At 41.1% G+C, this 18,217-nt stretch overlaps 1 protein-coding gene across 1 annotated transcript in view; it reads left to right on the top strand.

The window, feature by feature from the left end:
* Nucleotides 1-18,217, top strand: part of LOC115162606 (MAM domain-containing glycosylphosphatidylinositol anchor protein 1-like) — a 367,347-nt gene that overhangs the window by 257,991 nt on the left and 91,139 nt on the right. Inside the window, exon 10 of the mRNA XM_029714070.1 lies at nucleotides 320-616. Within this exon, the coding sequence (XP_029569930.1) occupies nucleotides 320-616 (297 nt within the window). The remainder of the gene's footprint in view (nucleotides 1-319; nucleotides 617-18,217) is intronic.

Raw genomic sequence — 18,217 nt, 5'->3', positions numbered from 1 at the left:
CTTCCGACTTCAACTGTATATATAACCACTTTAATGTCCAATAGAAATGGCCTTGCTAATGTCAACATTTAACCTCTCCCCCTCCACCCTTCGTCCGGCTGTCCTCATCTTTCTTTTTTTTTCTTTCTTTCTATAAACCCTGGTTTTCTTTTGGGCAACCCTTTCTAAAATATTTTCTTGCCCTCCACTCCTCCCTCTTCCTCTTTATTCCACTCTTCTCTTTATCTCTCCATCTCTATCTCCCCCCTCACTCCGCCTCTCTCCCATCCCACTCCCTTCACACGCCCTCTCACACCCTTCCCCCTTTCTCCCCCCACAGTCACTCCCCCGATTTTAACGGTGCCAGAAGGGGGCCAGGTGGTGAGCGTGAGGGAGGGAGGCACCACCGACCTGGTGTGCCTGGTTGATGGCAAGCCCCGCCCACCTGTGCTTTGGTCGCGCGCCGACAAGGACCTGGCCATGCCCACGGGTGAGTGGGCGGTGGAAACACACGACGGGCGCCTCCACCTGACCAACGTCACCCGCGACCTGATGGGTGCCTACCGCTGCCAGACGGCACCATACAATGGCCTCAACATTAAGCCACGTCAAGCGCAGGTTCAGCTGAATGTACAATGTGAGTAGTAAAGTACTATATTTTCCATGAGATGTCTGTTTATTGAGCTCTGAATAGAATAAAGTATTTCCCAAGATAAGTGTTTCTCCTGGTCCTGGTGACCTATATGGTGTGCAGGGTTTTGTTCAGTCCAGTGGTAACACAACTAATGAATGAATCAAGGTATCTTCACATTTTTGATTAGTTGAATAAGCTGTGTTACTGTAACAGAGGTAATTCAGAACCACACATGTAATGAGTAACGTTGCCTGAGACCTGAAGACCTGTGTCAGTTCACCCAGCTAACAATATTCTGTCATTAAAACTCAATCATCAATTTGTTCAGATCGATAGCTAGTAGTATTAGATTAGAATGGACTGCAGTCACTGTCTCAATTCAATTTCAAACTCACACTGGACCATAGTAAGCTAACGATAACCCTTAAATGGGGTCGAATGCACTGTTACTAACATACACAACAACGTTGCTAATTAACAAATGGTATCAGAAACCAACGCGTCTAAGTGTTTATTGTTTGTGCGAGCAATTAGCGACTAAGCTATTAACAAACACTCCCCTTGGTTACATTTAGAATTCTTGGTGGTGTGCAGTAAGAGTGCTTTTGCCTGCTGCACTTCAATAATGCTTCCACTATGAAGCGGGCTCGTTCATAAAGTTCAAAACCCTAAAAGCCTTAGAATTCATTACGATTTCTCTTCTCTTGGCACCATCACAAAGGCAAGCCAGAGAGCCTATTCATTAACTGTATAGTATGTGATGTTGCTTGACGCTCATGAAAATACACCTTCCCCCTTTATAGTTTTGAAATCGGTGCCATTGAAGGTGTGTTGGTGTGTTTTATTTTCAATGCGAGCTGTGCCATTGTTGAAAGAACTTTTCCTCTTTTGCTCAAAATCCTATACAGTTCACTTTAGAATGTGTTATTGTGTAAACTGTGAAATAAGATAATTTAAATCGGTGGATGGGGTGAACAATACAATCCTGGCCATAGAGAAACATAGAGTCTCAAAGAATAACCCTGAAATGCACATTGCTTTGTGTAATATCCCTTTACATCCATTCTTAAAAATAACATTGTTTACAGCTTTTGTTCCGTTGCCTGTATTTCCCATGAAATGTGATGTGCAGTATGGCCCCCTTGATGTCCAGCCAACTATACCCTTAGCCGCTGAAGAATAAGGATCAGAGGAGTATTCAATTGTGTCAGGGCCTGACCATGGGGCCAAACAAAAAGGAAACTCTATGTGGTCATGTCAAAAATGCAACTCATTTCTACTTTTGATGCATTGGTTGTCCGTGAATGCTTTGATTGGACTGATCATGTCAACATCATACTTTCAAAATCTTAGCTAGCAAGCTAGCAGTCATCGTCATGAATCAAGTCAACAATCTACTGGCAAATCCTTTTCATTCCTTGTCATATGAAGAGAAATAATGAAGAGAAATTATATATAATACGTATCGGTACTCATCGGCCATTGGACATAAACATTACACAACAAGTTGGAAATCGCAAATTCCCCAATGAGTGGTTCAGATAAAATCAGTGGCTAACTGCAAGCATTGCAAAGCAATCAATTCCTGCTATTCAGTGGAGTGGGTGTGTTGTCCAAGTCTGGGATTAAGGGTCTCTTTTCCAAGTTTAAAAGGACATTGGCCATGCTGTCAATCCAGCATGACTTCTGCCGTGCTCAAAACAACTGGAAACTCGGAACTGGGAAATCTCAGACTTGAATGAGTTCAAGACAACTGGGAACTCCCCAAAAAAACTAGCACCGACTGGGAAAATACGTTTTGAAGTTGGGAACGCGGGCCTCTTTCTTGAGCTTCGACCTTGAGATCTCTGACGTCATCATCATTCAACCTTTTTTCTGAGTTCCCAGTTGTCTTGAAAGCACCATTAATCCATCGAATGCCAGCCTTTGATGACAAAGTTTGATGACAAATTTGACCACGAAGGACTGCTGCGCCACTGTCCTGTTGAAGTGAGCACAACAAGGTGAGTCCAAAAATGTCTTGTGTGCTACTGAATAAATGATGTAATATGCCAGGGAGATATGACCAGTATACTGTAGCTAAGAAAGGAATACTAAGTGTATGTTGTGTAGTAAGCTGTTAGCAGCCCATGTGACTCGCCCTAATAATTGTGTCCCTTTTCCCCTCATAATTTAGCCTACTGTTCTGACCTGGTGGCGCAAATGTAGACTATAGCCTGTTTTAGAAAAATGTAATCATTGAATATTGTATGAGCTTTCATTGTCAGCTTATATTCCCCCTTTATTTATCCTACTGTTCTGATGTGGTGTACAGGGAGAATACTGTAAGAACAGCCCATGTTCTGACTTCTGTCACTGTAAATTTCAAAAGTGCTGAACAAATAGTTATATTGACTACGTCTGTCCTAGCTCGCTCATTAATGTCTTAATCGAAATTACGGATTGCCTCTTATCCGCTTGTTGTCCCCTTATGCCATAGTTTGTACATCTCAATTGTCAGTAGAAACCACATTTGTTTAAGCATATCAGTTATGTTTTTTTAAAGGCAGTAAATGAGGCTGAATGAACTGTTTCGCTGCCAGACAAGGCTTCGCTGATAGCCAGGTGTAGCAGTGGTAAGGTGTTGGGACTGCTGCTGGGACTCTGCTGTTGGGACAGCTTTATGTAGGCCCCAACAGTTTGTGGGCACCGGTTATCACCGTTATAGTAATTTTTTGTTTAGTGTTGTGTTGTGTAGTTTCTTTGCTGGCATGCATCTGAACATTATTATTATTATTTTATTATTATTATTTTTTTTGCCCCACCAAGATTTACATGCTAAAATTGCCAATGGATAGGTTAGATGGAGTTGTTGTTGCAGACACTTATCCAATCCTCTCAGATCTCCACAAGTGCCTTGTGGACAGGGCCTTAAAGTTTGTTTGGAATTCATGGTAAAGTATATGCCCAAACTAGCTTGCTTAGCGAATTAAGCTAGCTTAGCCCCAAATGCATGCTAGCTTCAGTAAAGACTACTATGACATGGAGCTGTTATTCCAAACCCTCGCAACCCACATCCACTGTCCGTCCACATCCTAAGAAAGATACTGCTAGATTTACAAGACTGGCTAATGCAGGCGGGGCGGAAGTGTGACACCAGTCCACTTCAACGATTTATTGGAGCCAGAAAGAGAGAGGGATTAGAGAGAGACAGAGGAAGAGAAAGTGAAACTGAGAGATGAAGATAGTTAGTGATCAAGAGAGGTAAGGAGAGAGAGAGAGAGAGAGAGAGAGAGATGGAAGGAGAAAAGAGAACCAGGGAGAGGAGGGAGAAGGGAAAGAATGAAAAACAGGGAGAGGATGAGAGAGTGAGGTAGAAGTTGCAGAACCCCTTTGCCAGGGAGCAATAAGCGCTTTGGAAACCAACGATTCCCCCTTCCTTTCCTCCCTCCCTCCTTCCCTCCTGCTTTGTATTTATTTGTTTATTGGGTTTGTTTTTGTACCCTTCATTTGTTTTTGTACCCTTCATTTAGCATCTTTGATCGATACCCGGGGAAGATGCTCCTTTATAATTAAGGGAACCTCTTCTCTTTCTCTCTTCCTCCCTCCTTCTCTCCTTTTCTCCTCTTCCTTCTTTTATACTCCCTAGTCCTCCCTCTCTTTCTAGCTCCCTTACCGTGACATGGATGTTGTTCCTCATTGCTATTCTCATCATCAATTAGGCAGCATCTCACTCTTTGTCTCCCTCTATCGCTCTCTCGCTCTCTTGTCTATTTCCTTGTCACCTCTCTCCCTTCTGTGTCCCTTTTTGCTTTTCCTCCCTCCCTCGCTCCGTCTAGCCGACTCAATCATCTCCAGTCTCTCTCTCATTCACTCTAACACTACACTCTCTCCATCATCCGTCATTCTCTTTTCACTACACACACACACACAACCTTTTCTCCCTTGCACTCAATGCAGATCAATCTACCCCTTGTCTACCATACTGTAAATGTCTGGGGACTAAGTGATATGTCTGGGTGTGTTTGTGTGTGGATTTGTGTTTGTGTTTGTGAGAGAGTGTCTGTCTGCCTCCATGTCTGTCCATCTCTCTGTCTGTCTTTCCACCCTGGTTCGAATCCAGGCTGTATCACAACTGGCCGTGATTGGAAGTCCCATAGGGCGGCGTACTATTGGCCCAGCGTCGTCTGGGTTTGGCCGGAGTAGGCCGTCATTGTAAATAAGAATTTGTTCTTAACTGACTTGCCTAGTTAAATAAAATAAAATATACAGCTCTGGGAAAAATTTAAAGACCCCTGCAAAATTAGCAGTTTCTCTGGTTTTACAATTTATAGGTATCTGTTTGGGTAAAATTACAATTTTTGTTTTATTCCTTAAACTACAGACAACATTTCTCCCAAATTCCAAATAAAAATATTGTCATTTAGAGCTTTTATTTGCAGAAAATTACAACTGGTTGTCACGTCCTGACCAGGTAAAGAGGTCATTTGCCATAGTAATATGGTCAGGGCGTGGCAGGAGGTTGTTTTGTGCGGGTTTTTGAGTTTCTGTTTCTATGTGGGAGGGTTCAAGTTTTCTATTTCTATTGTTTTCCATGTTTGGCCGGGTATGGTTCCCAATCAGAGGCAGGTGTCTTTCGTTGTCTCTGATGGGAAGCCATACTTAGGCAGCCCGTTTTCCTTTGGGGTTTGTGGGTAGTTGTTTTCCGTTTTAGTCGTAAGAACCTGACGGGACTGTTGTTGGTCGTTTTCTTGTTTTGCCGTTGAAGTGTTTTCATTAAAGAATTAAGAATGAGCACTATCCACGCTGCGTCTTGGTCTCCATTCCACTACCCCGTGACACTGGTGAAAATAATAAAAAAAGATGCAGTGTTGTCAAACCTCGAATAATGCAATGAAAACAAGTTCATATTCATTTTTAAACAACACAATACTAATGTTGTAACTTAGGAAGAGTTCAGAAATCAATATTTGGTGGAATAACAGCTTTAATGTGTCTTGGCATGCTCTCCACCAGTCTTTCACATTGATGTTGAATGACTTTATGCCACTCCTGGCGCACAAATTCAGCTCGGATTTGTTTGATGGCTTGTGACCATCCATCTTTCTATTGATCACATTCCTGAGGTTTTCAATGGGGTTCAGGTCTGGAGATTGGGCTGGCCATGACAGGGTCTTGATCTGGTGGTCCTCCATCCACACCTTGATTGACCTGGCTGTGTGGCATGGAGCATTGTCCTGCTGGAAAAACCAATCCTCAGAGATGGGGAACATTGTCAGAGCAGAAGGAAGCAAGTTTTCTTCCAGGACAACCTTTAACGTGGGTTGATACATGCGTCCTTCACAAAGACAAATCTGCCCGATTCCAGCCTTGCTGAAGCACCCCCAGATCATCACCGATCCTCCACCAAATTTCACAGTGGGTGCAAGAAACAAATACATAATACATTATCTTAACTCTAGGCAATCATTGTAACTAAGAATTTGTTCTTAACTGACTTTCCTACTTCAATAAAGGTTAATTAAAATAAGTAAACAGTATTAGTCAAGGACTGAACTACATATATTTTAAATGTCACACATAGTCTACATATCAGTACATACTGTCATGACGTTGGCCTCTTTGGGTACAGGGCTATCAGTTGACCCCCTCCCCTTTGTACCATCCCCCCAACCTACCTTCCCCCCAACCCAGGCCCTGTGTGAAAGGGTTGTAAAAACTCTAAGAGGAGTTTTTACACATGTTTCATAGAGAGACAAAGGAAATTCTTCCAACTCATAGAATTGGAGAACCGAGCGACATGTGTGTTCTGGAGAAGATATGGAAGATTGGTGAAGACTCCAGCTACGAACTGATCCGCTTGGTACAATTTTGTGATACTCAGAAGAGACAATATAGCCATATTACCATAAAACTGTTTATATAATAGCCTCAGCGATGAGACTGGCATCATAATGGTTGTATAAAATGTATTAATAAGGATAAAGCTATTTGTAATACATTGAGATGCTATGTACTGATGTTAATGTGATAGAATTGTATTTCTGTAACCAAGTCTAACTCAGTCATAGGCACGCCCCCAGGGACACATACAGGACCAGGCGTCATTTGACAAGCCTGTTCTATGGGCACTATAAAACACCCCTGATTTACATTTCTACAGACCAGGCCTACACTCCATTGCGAGTTGGCTCATAGGTTTGACCATCCAAGTACTCTACTGAAAGTGAACTATACCATGTGGTTAACTTTTAGACTATCGATATCGACAGAATAAGAACAAGTCTTTGATATTAATTATTAGTCTGCAGCTAAGTAAATTATATCATCGAACGCGAAGACCAACCACATCCATTCTATGACGACATTAATGGATGTCGCTCTGAAAGATCCATTCTAACCGAGAGAGAGAGAGAGAACGCGGACAAACTCTCCATCAGAACATAACTCTTCCAAAGGGATCCCGACGACACATGAGTGTAAATATATATTGATTGCAATTGTTCCCGAATGAGTGAGCCTTCAATTGTCAATTGTTAATATTAATGAACTCTGTGTAACTTCTCAGCTTACCGTTTATGACCCATTGTCTAACAGACCAGCCATGCTTGTTAGCCATTAGGGCACATTACTATACCAATCCTTTGTGACGATAATTACTGTTTGTATGTTTTCTGTTAATTACTTAGTGTAGTAAATAAATGATTTTAAGACAATTGATGTATGGATGATTTTAGTAAAGACTGGGTTCGTGCAGATACAACAATTTACGACGTTTGGGAATGAGACTGGACGCGAGGTAAAATACACCATTCAAACCAGAAGATAATCGGCCTATATTATAATATAGGAAAGTTATATTAGGAAAATTATAACTTTGTAATCTGAATATTTTTCTTGGTGCCCCGATCTCCTAGTTAATTACAATTAAACGATTAATCAGTTTAATCGCGTGATAATAATTACAGGGAGTTAATTGATAAACCTATCTTCAGTTTAATGGTACCCAAAGACACGACAATACACACAATATATAGGTCTAATACATAATACAATACAACATAAAATGTCTGTGTCTCTTCTTCACAGTCCCCTTTGTGCAGTAAGGTGTTCTTTTATCTGTTTTATTAAACTGGTTTTATTGCTAGCTTGAGTTACCTGGGGTGGCAGAGAGTTCCATGTAGTCATGGCTCTATTTAATACTGTTTCCCAGCCTCTGTTCTGGACCTGGGGACTGTGAAGAGACCTCGGGTTGCATGTCTTGTGTTGTACCAATGAGGGTCCGAACTGCTTGACAGTCCGGTACCTTCAACACATCAATACCTCGCACAAAGCCCAATAGTGATGCAGTCAATCTCTCCTCATCTTTGAGCCAGGAGAGACTGGCATGCATGTTGCTGACACTTGCCCTTCGTGTACATCTAAGTGTGATTCGTGCTGCTTTGTTCTGGACTAACTGCATTTGACCTATGTACCTCTTTGCCGCACATGACCACACAGCTGGACAGTAGTCCAGGTGCGACAAAACTAGGGCCTGTTAGACCTGTCTGGTCGACTGAGATGCCAAGAAGGCAGAGCATCGCCCTATCATGGACAGACCTCTTCCCGTTTTAGCAACCATTGAGTCTGTATGATTTGATCAAGACAGCTTACTATCTAGGGTTACATCCAGCAGTTTAGTCCCCTCAACTTGCTCAATCGCTACATTATGCAATAAAAAATCTAAATGAGGTATAGATTTGTCCCAAAAATTGTGCTTTTCGTTTTTGAGATACTGTATTTAGCACCAGCCTATTGCTAGTTACCATTCTAAAACTGACTGGAGCTCTATGTTAACTTCTTATGGATGGTGGCAGTATTGAGTAGCTTGGATGACTGACGTGCCCAGAGTAAATCGCCTGGTACTCACTCCCAGAAAGTAAGATATGCATATTATTAGTAGATTTGGATAGAAAACACTCCGACGTTTCTAAAACTGTTTGAATTATGTCTGTGAGTATAACAGAACTCATATGGCAGGCAAAAACCTGAGAAGAACCCAACCAGGAAGTGGGAAATCTGAGTTGTAGTTCTTTCAAGTGATTGCCTTTACAGTATACAGTGACTTAGGGTTAATTTTGCACTTCCTAAAGCTTCCACTAGATGTCAACAGTCTTTAGAACATTGTTTGAAGATTCTATGGTGAATTTGATGGGAATAACAGTCCAAGGAAGTAGGTGTCCCATTTTAAGGCATGGGCTCAGTCATGCGCAAAGCTGAGTTCATATTCACTCCTAAAGAGAACGGATAGGTCTGGTTGGAATTTTATTGAAGATATATGTTAAAAACAACCTAAAGATTGATTCTATACATCGTTTGACATGTTTCTACAAACTGTAGTATAACTTTTTTGACTTTTCGTCTGGACTGAGTAAGCATGCGCGTTGTGGATTTGGATAGTGAACCTAACGCGCGAATAAAATGGATGTATTTGGACATAAAGATAATCTTTATCGAACATTTATTGTGGAGCTGGGGTTGCTGGGGTTGCTGGGAGTGCCTTCTGATGGGAAGTGAATATTCAAAGGGAAGTGAATATCTATAATGTAATTTCTTAGTTTTATTGATTCCAAAATGGCGGGTTTCTGTTCGCTTGTTGTTGGTGTCCTCTGGGCTGTACTCAGATTATTGCAAATTGTGCTTTCGCCGTGAACCTTTTTTGAAATCTGACAAAGCGGGTACATTTAGGAGAAGTGTATCTATAATTCTGTGCTTGACAAGATATTTGCGGAGTGGTTGAAAAATGGGTTTTAATGACTTCAACCTAAGTGTATGTAAACTTCCGACTTTAACTGTAAGTATCTTTATTGCTAGCCAACATTGAATTACTGCGTGTGTCCTTAGCTAACCTAGCTAGCTAGCTGGCTAATGTCTGCAAGTTGACCGAAGCCATTTTGGTTTGCTCTAAATTGCTCGTAAACATCTTGCTGTGCGACCTAGAAAAAAATCACACAGATATAAATTGTTGTGATAGGCTTCACTGTACCGCTGCCTCTGAGTGCCATAAAGAATAAACTAAGCGCAGACACATAACCCAGCTAGCACAGTGGATCTGGCCTGAGTCTGGGCCGCCTTCGGCACTATTACTTATGGCTAGGATGGAAGGATTGAGCTCAGGCTGATTCTGGTGTGAGTTATCTGGCCAGAATGTATTGCTTGGGGATTGCCTGATTCCGGAGTTATCTGGCCCAAATGTATTATTTTTAGGCTTGGGCCGATTGGGGCTACTCTCTAGCAGATGATTACATGGGCTGCTTTATATTAAAATGTCATTATTTATTTTTCCATATTTTCTCATTGTTTCTGTGATCAAAAAATACTATTAACATGTAGATATTCTTTAAGAGACCTGTATTTTAGTATTTTGATACTTTGTTCAAGGCAATTGATAAGCATTAAAAACTTTGTGAATGGAGCCTCCTGAGTGGTGCAGTGGTCTAAGACACTGCATTGCAGTGCAAACTGCGTTGTTAAAGATGCTGGTTTGAGACCTGTGCCGGCCGCGACCAGGAGACCCATGAGGCAACGTACAATTGGCCCAGCGTCGTCCGAGTTAGGCAAGGGTTTTGCCGGTCGGGATGTCCTTGTCCCATCGCGCAGTAGCGACTCGTGGTGGGTCAGGCGCATGCACGCTGATGCGGTCACCAGGTGTACAGTGTTTCCTCCGACATAACTTTCTTTTGGGGATGATGGGTATAATTTGTATGCATAAAATGGACAATAGTAATATTTAAAATGACTAAATCGGTAATTTTGTATACATTTATTTAAATTAGCATCTGGCCGCTTCTAGGGGGATTCTGGTAAGGTGCAGGCAAAGTCAGCTGAATTCCAGTAGACGGAAAGGCCCCGATGTACTTTGGCCGATTCTGGGCAGTCATTCATTTTGATTCCGGGCCGAGTCCGACACCCGATTCTTTGCCTTCTGGGCCGATTTCCCCATTGCAAGCTGTAGCGTGGCCAATATTTCATGTAGGATAGCAGCCTACAAAAATAACAAATAGGCTATTGGTAGCCATCTAGATGTCAGCATTAATTTTATTTTATTTATTTAACCTTTAATTAACTAGGCAAGTCAGTTAAGAACAAAGTCTTATTTACAATGACAGCCTACCCCTAAGCCGGACGACGATGGGCGAATTGTGTGCCGCCCTAAGGGACTCCCAGTCACGGCTGGTTGTGATACAGCCTGGAATGAACCAGGGTCTGTAGTGACGCCTCTAGCACTGAGATGCAGTGCCTTAGACCACTGCGCCACTAGGGAGCCAAATACAGTCTACTCAATGGGGAGAGCATGAACAGCGAACACACCGGGACACAGTATTGTTAAGTGTCACAACCCTGTGTGATTCAATTCACTCGGCTCTTAGCTGCGCCACTAAAAACCCGCCCAGAAGGCTTGAAAACTATCCCAATTTTTATTTCACAGCAAGAGAGGACTTGCCACATCAGGGAGAAGTATGTCGCTAGCTAGTTAGTTCATTGTTCTTTACATCACTTGTCATGACATGCGCGTGTGCTGGCGCTGCTCTCCTCTCACTCACTCAGCTGCCTACTGCCTTAGAGCTCTGCTACCCGAGACAAGCCCGATGGGCCCCGACATTATACATTGGGTTATGGCCGGGTAGGGCCTGTTGATCACTAACATTTTGAAGCTGAGCTATTTGCTTGTGCTCTGCTGCGCAGCACAGTCATATCTAAGATAATAACATGGTGTCAGAAGTGCTGAAGTGTTGGGGTATAGGGGGCAGTATTTTCAAGGCTGGATAAAAAAACGTACCCGATTTAATCTGGTTACTAATCCTACCCAGTAACTAGAATATGCATATACTTATTATATATGGATAGAAAACACCCTAAAGTTTCTAAAACTGTTTGAATGGTGTCTGTGAGTATAACAGAACTCATTTGGCAGGCAAAACCCTGAGACAGATTCTGACAGGAAGTGGATACCTGATGTGTTGAATTACCTTTAAGCCTATGCCATTGAAACACACAGGGGCTTATTAATGTTTTGGCACTTCCTATTGCTTCCACTAGATGTCACCAGCCTTTACAAAGTGTTTTGAGTCTTCTACTGTGAGATCTGACCGAACAAGAGCCATGGAACGGTGATGGTCGATTAGACTCTGGCGCGCGAGTTCATGTTGGGTACTCTCGTTCCAATACGTTTTAAAAGAGAACGCAATCGTCCGCCTTGAATTTTATTCATGTTCTGGTTAGAAAAGGCACTAATGATTGATGCTATACAACGTTTGACATGTTTGAACGAACGTAAATATATTTTTTCCCCTCGTTCATGAAGTGAAGTCCGGCGGGCTTAGATCATGTGCTAACAACACAGAGCTTTTTGGACATAAATGATGAGCTTTTTTAACAAAACTACATTCGTTATGGACCTGGGATTCCTGGAAGTGACATCTGATGAAGAGAATCAAAGGTAATGGATTATTTACATAGTATTTTCGATTTTAGTACTCTTCAACATGGCGGTTAGTCTGTATCGCAAAGCGTATTTTTCTGGGCGCAGTGCTCAGATTATTGCAAAGTGTGATTTCCCAGTAAGGTTAATTTTAAATCTGGCATGTCCATTGCGTTCAAGAGATGTAAATCTATAATTCTTTGAATGACAATATAATATTTTACCAATGTTTTCTAATATGAATTATTTAATTTGTTGTGCTGACTTGACTGCCGGTTATTGGAGGGAAACGATTTCCTGAACATCAACACCATAGTAAAACGCTGTTTTTGGATATAAATATGAACTTGATAGAACTAAAAATGCATGTATTGTCTAACATAATGTCCTAGGAGTGTCATCTGATGGAGATTGTCAAAGGTTAGTGCATAATTTTAGCTGATTTTATGGTTTTGGTGACGCCTGTCTTTGAATTGACAAAACATTACACACAGCTATTGTCAATGTACTCTCCTAACATAATCTAACTTTATGCTTTCGCCGTAAAACTTTTTTGAAATCGGACAACGTGGTTAGAAAAATTTGAATTTTGACATTTATTTGGTTTCAAATTTGCCGCTCTTGAAATGCACCTGCTGTTGATAGGGTGCACCACGGGTGGCACGCTAGCGTCCCACATAGCCCCAAGAGGTTTTAAACCTTGTAAAATTTAAGATGAGAGATTCAAAAAATGTATATTTTCCTTGAGTTTTGTCATAGATTAGAGTGACCAAAAGTAGCTAACAGCTAACTCCTCTCTCATGTTTCTTTATTCATTGAGCAGAGCCAGAGATACTTTTGAGGAGATGGGAAATTATATTGGAATCGTATTAACTCCCATGTGTACGTTGCCCATGCTATGTCTAGGGGCCATGTGGTACATTCTGAGCGATTCTGGGACAAGGAGACCTCTCCTTCAAAGAGTGAATGGGAGTGAATTGGGAACCAGCTCAAAAACTCAACATGAGCATGAATTTCATAAACAAGAAGTATAACATTACAAATATTTTCCAAGATGTGAGATAATAAACTTGATATCTATAATATTATATAGCTTTGGAATCATGACATTATGTACTTTTGTGGAAAATAGTTACATTTCTCGACTCATATCCTGGCTTTGAGAAGGGATTGCGCGACGATTAGCCTAGTAATTGCGTGACGTAGCATAACAATGTGAACATGATTGATTGACAGTCTGCTGGGTAGGGTGTTATATGTTCCTCTATTCATTGCCCAATGGGATTCCTATTTATTCCTTTCTCTAATGTCTCTGGCAGAGCAGCCCAAGCGGCGACACTCACAGCCGCCATGAACAGAGTGCATGCAGAGTGAGCTGCCTGCGCGCAGGGAGTGTTCGAGTTACAGACAGTGAGGAGCAGCTATGTGTTTACTAACGGATTAAGTTATTTATGATTTCAGGTTTCATGCAGGGTAGGGTAGGGCCTAAACATCGCAGTCATGTGTAGGGCTCGGGCTTAAAATGCATGCCTGTGCAGGGCTCTATGCTGCCTCCAGCCAGACAGGAAGAGGCAAAGGGATAACTCTGCCCAAAGGTGGTGTTCTTTTCGTTCACCAAGTGAATACTTTTTGTATGGAGGTCAATAAGAGTGTCGAAATGTGGTGAACAATAAATGTTTTGGCTTATTTGCTACTTGAGGTTTATTTGATCGAATTGAAGTTTTGTAATGCTTAAGTTGTTACGAGTGTACTGATATAAGTAGGACACGTGATATCACGGGCAACGTTGAGAAAATGTCTTTAAATTGGAGTTGTGACTGTTAGCATTATCAGGGATCCTTAGGCCGTCCATAACCAAGACCTAAACTTAAACCCCACCCTAACCCAAACCTTACCTAACCCTAACTTTAACTTGTACCTTAACCATCTTGCCTCCTCCCGACTGGCTTTCATTTTTGAAGACATATATTTTCATTGTTACAGCGGCCAATGGAGTATCTGGTCAATATAATGGAACATCTGTGCTGTTGCACTCTCTCAAACACACCCTTCCGCCCTCCCCACTACTCACTCACTGACTCACTAACAACCTGCCTCACTGCCTGATAGTCAGCAGCAGGTAACAGTGAAATTAATATATTTTTTTAAATGCCTTGGCGGCCGCAGTGCGATTTAGAAGTAGCCCAAAAACCTGCAACCCACAACCAATACATTTTCACCAGCGACATAATTTTCAAAGTAGACCAATTTGCACAATAACCACGGACATGGCAACCCCAGACACATCATAATTTTGCAGGACAGAAGTGTCCATATTGCATCTTCCCGCTAACCATTTGTTTAATTTAAACAACATTGTTCCATAATGTTACAGTATTAGCTAAGCCTGTTCAGTTTACCAGTAGTATGCAAACATTTGGTGGCACAGAAAGGCTATGGCAACGTTTTATTTCTTGGGGCTATGTGGGACGTTAGCGTGCCACCCGTGGCGCACCCTATCAACAGCAGGTGCATTTCAAGAGCGGCAAATTTGAAACAAAATAAATGTCAAAATTCAAATTTCTCAAACATACAACTAACTTACAACCTTTGAAAGATAAACATCTTCTTAATCTAACCACGTTGTCCGATTTCAAAAAGGTTTTACGGGGAAAGCATAAAGTTAGGTTATGTTAGGAGAGTACATTGATAATAGCTGTGTGTAATGCATTGTCGATTCAAAGACAGGCGTCACCAAAACCATAAAATCAGCTAAAATTATGCACTAACCTTTTACAATCTCCATCAGATGACACTCCTAGGACATTATGTTAGACAATGCATGCATTTTTAGTTCTATCAAGTTCATATTTATATCTAAAAACAGCGTTTTACTATGGTGTTGATGTTCAGGAAATCGTTTCCCTCCAATACCGGCAGTCAAGTCATGACAACAAAATAATTAATTAATATTAGAAAACATTGGTAAAATATTATATTGTCATTCAAAGAATTATAGATTTACATCTCTTGAACGCAATGGACTTGCCAGATTTAAAATTAACCTTACTGGGAAATCACACTTTGCAATAATCTGAGCACTGCGCCCAGAAAAATACGCATTGCGATACAGACTAACCGCCATGTTGGAGAGATCTAAAATCAAAAATACTATGTAAATAATCCATTACCTTTGATTCTCTTCATCAGATGTCACTTCCAAGGAATCCCAGGTCCATAACGAATGTAGTTTTGTTCAAAAAAGCTCATCATTTATGTCCAAAAAGCTCTGTGTTGTTAGCACATGATCTAAGCCAGCCGGACTTCACTTCACTTCACGAACGGAAAAAATATATTTACGTTTGTTCAAACATGTCAAACGTTGTATAGCTTAAATCATTAGTGCCTTTTTTAACCAGAACATTAATAAAATTCAAGGCGGACGATTGGGATCTCTTTTAAAACGTTTCGGAACGAGAGTACCCACCATCAACTCGCACGCCAGGGGTCTAATCGGCCATCACCGTTCCAAGTCTCTTATTCGGTCAGATCTCACAGTATAAGACTCAAAACACTTTGTAAAGGCTGGTGACATCTAGTGGAAGCCATAGGAAGTGCCAAAACATTCCTCAGCCCCTTTGTTTTTCAATGGCATAGGCTTAAAGTCAATTCAACACATCAGGTATCCACTTCCTGTCAGAATCTGTCTCAGGGTTTTGCCTGCCAAATGAGTTCTGTTATACTCACAGACACCATTCAAACAGTTTTAGAAACTTTAGGGTGTTTTCTATCCATATATAATAAGTATATGCATATTCTAGTTACTGGGTAGGATTAGTAACCAGATTAAATCGGGTACATTTTTTTATCCAGCCGTGAAAATACTGGCCCCTATACCCTAACAGGTTAGGGCACATGAAAGTTCACATTTGAGAAGGCATTTCTGCCAAAAAAGTGTACATTCAAACAGCTCTCCTGTGAAGTAGTGACCCGCAACATGTGCCTAGTATCCTGAAACAGATCACATTTAAAGTTTAAGACTTGTTCTCTGAACATTTTCAATTGATGGGGCACCATAATGACATATGATTTAAATGTGTACAGCATTCTGACTCACGGGTGCAACAAATACAGCATCTTTCAAGGCATGCCTCAAAATATGTTAATAAGCCAGAAACAACAATAACATGCACCCACTAGTGGTCAAAAGGTATTTGGCGCTTCAAAATTACTGTAAGGAACTATATTCTGTGGGGTGGAATTACAGTACCAATGAAAATACTGCAATTCTTTCCCCAGCCCACAACATTTTCCCACAATGCACCATCATTTAACCTCTCTGGGCCAGTGGGACGCTTGCATCCCACCTACTCAACAGCCAGTGTAATCCCGTGGCGCGATATTCAAATACCTTAGAAATGCTATTACTTCAATTTCTCAAACATATGACTATTTTACACCATTTTAAAGACAAGACTCTCGTTAATCTAACCACATTGTCCGATTTCAAAAAGTCTTTACAACGCAAGCAAAACATTAGATTATGTCAGCAGAGTACCCAGCCAGAAATAATCAGACACCCATTTTTCAAGCTAGCATATAATGTCACATAAACCCAAACCATAGCTAAATGCAGCACTAACCTTTGATGATCTTCATCAGATGACAATCCTAGGACATTATGTTATACAATACATGCATGTTTTGTTCAATCAAGTTCATATTTATATCAAAAAACAGCTTTTTACATTAGCATGTGACTAGCATGTGACTAGCATTCCCACCGAACACTTCCGGTGAATTTACTAAATTACTCACGATAAACGTTCACAAAAAACATAACAATTATTTTAAGAATTATAGATACAGAACTCCTTAAAGCACATTTTGCAATATTCTGAGTAGATAGCCCGGCCATCACAGGCTAGCTATTTTGACACCCACCAAGTGTGGTACTCACCAAACTCCGATTTACTATTAGAAAAGTTTGATTACCTTTGCTGTTCTTCGTTAGAATGCACTCCCAGGACTTCTACTTCAATAACAAATGTTGGTTTGGTTCAAAATAATCCACAGTTATATCCAAATAGCGGCGTTCTGTTTGTGCGTTCAAGACACTATCCGAAGGGTAAAGAAGGGTGAAGCGCCCGACGCGTTTCGTGACAAAAAAAATCTAAATATTCCATTACCGTACTTCGAAGCATGTCAAACGCTGTTTAAAATCAATTTTTATGCGATTTTTCTCGTAAAAAAGCGATAATATTCCGACCGGGAGTTGTTGTTTTCGTTCAAAGAGAGAGAAAGTAAACATGGTGTCGGCTCGTGCACACGCCTCCAGTCTCATTGTCCTCAGATCGACCACTATCCAAATGCGCTAATGTTTTTCAGCCATGGCCTGCAAAGCCACCATTCATCGTTCTGGCGCCTTCTGAGAGCCTATGGGAGCATTAGAAAATGTCACGTTATGCCAGAGATCCCCTGTTTTGGTTAGAGATGATCAAGAAGACCAAGAAATAGTCAGAGGGAGCGCTTCCTGTTTGGAATCTTCTCAGGTTTTGGCCTGCCAAATGAGTTCTGTTATACTCACAGACACCATTCAAACAGTTTTAGAAACTTTAGGGTGTTTTCTATCCAAATCAAACAATTATATGCATATTCTAGTTACTGGGCAGGAGTAGTAACCAGATTAAATCGGGTACGTTTTTTTATCCGGCCGTGCAAATACTGCCCCCTATCCCCAACAGGTTAAACCAGTATGCTGCAATAAAATGTTCCAGAGTATTTTACTGTTGCTCATGCCAAAAATTACTTTGTATAATATACAGTTTTCTGTTACAGTGCACTGTTGTGAGGCTGGGGTTTTAGCCCACAAAATATATTTATTATCCTTAATAACCTCTACGGGATCATTGTCCCCCCCATGTGACGATTGAGCTAACGTAGGCTAATGTGATTAGGATGAGGTTGTAAGTGAAAAGACAATTTCCCAGGATATAGACATGTCTGACATGGGCAGAAAGATTAATCAAGAATTTAAGCTAACTGCACTGTCCAATTTATAGGAGCTATTACAATGAAAAAATACCATGCTGTCATTTGAGGAGAGTGCACATTTATGAACTTGAAAATGTATTAATAAACCAATTAGGCACATTTGGGCAGTCTTGATACAATATTTTGAACAG

The sequence above is a fragment of the Salmo trutta genome, chromosome 25, assembly GCF_901001165.1.
Source record: "Salmo trutta chromosome 25, fSalTru1.1, whole genome shotgun sequence".
In the NCBI taxonomy this organism is placed as follows: domain Eukaryota; kingdom Metazoa; phylum Chordata; class Actinopteri; order Salmoniformes; family Salmonidae; genus Salmo; species Salmo trutta.
This window is presented reverse-complemented; position numbering and strand designations above follow the sequence as displayed.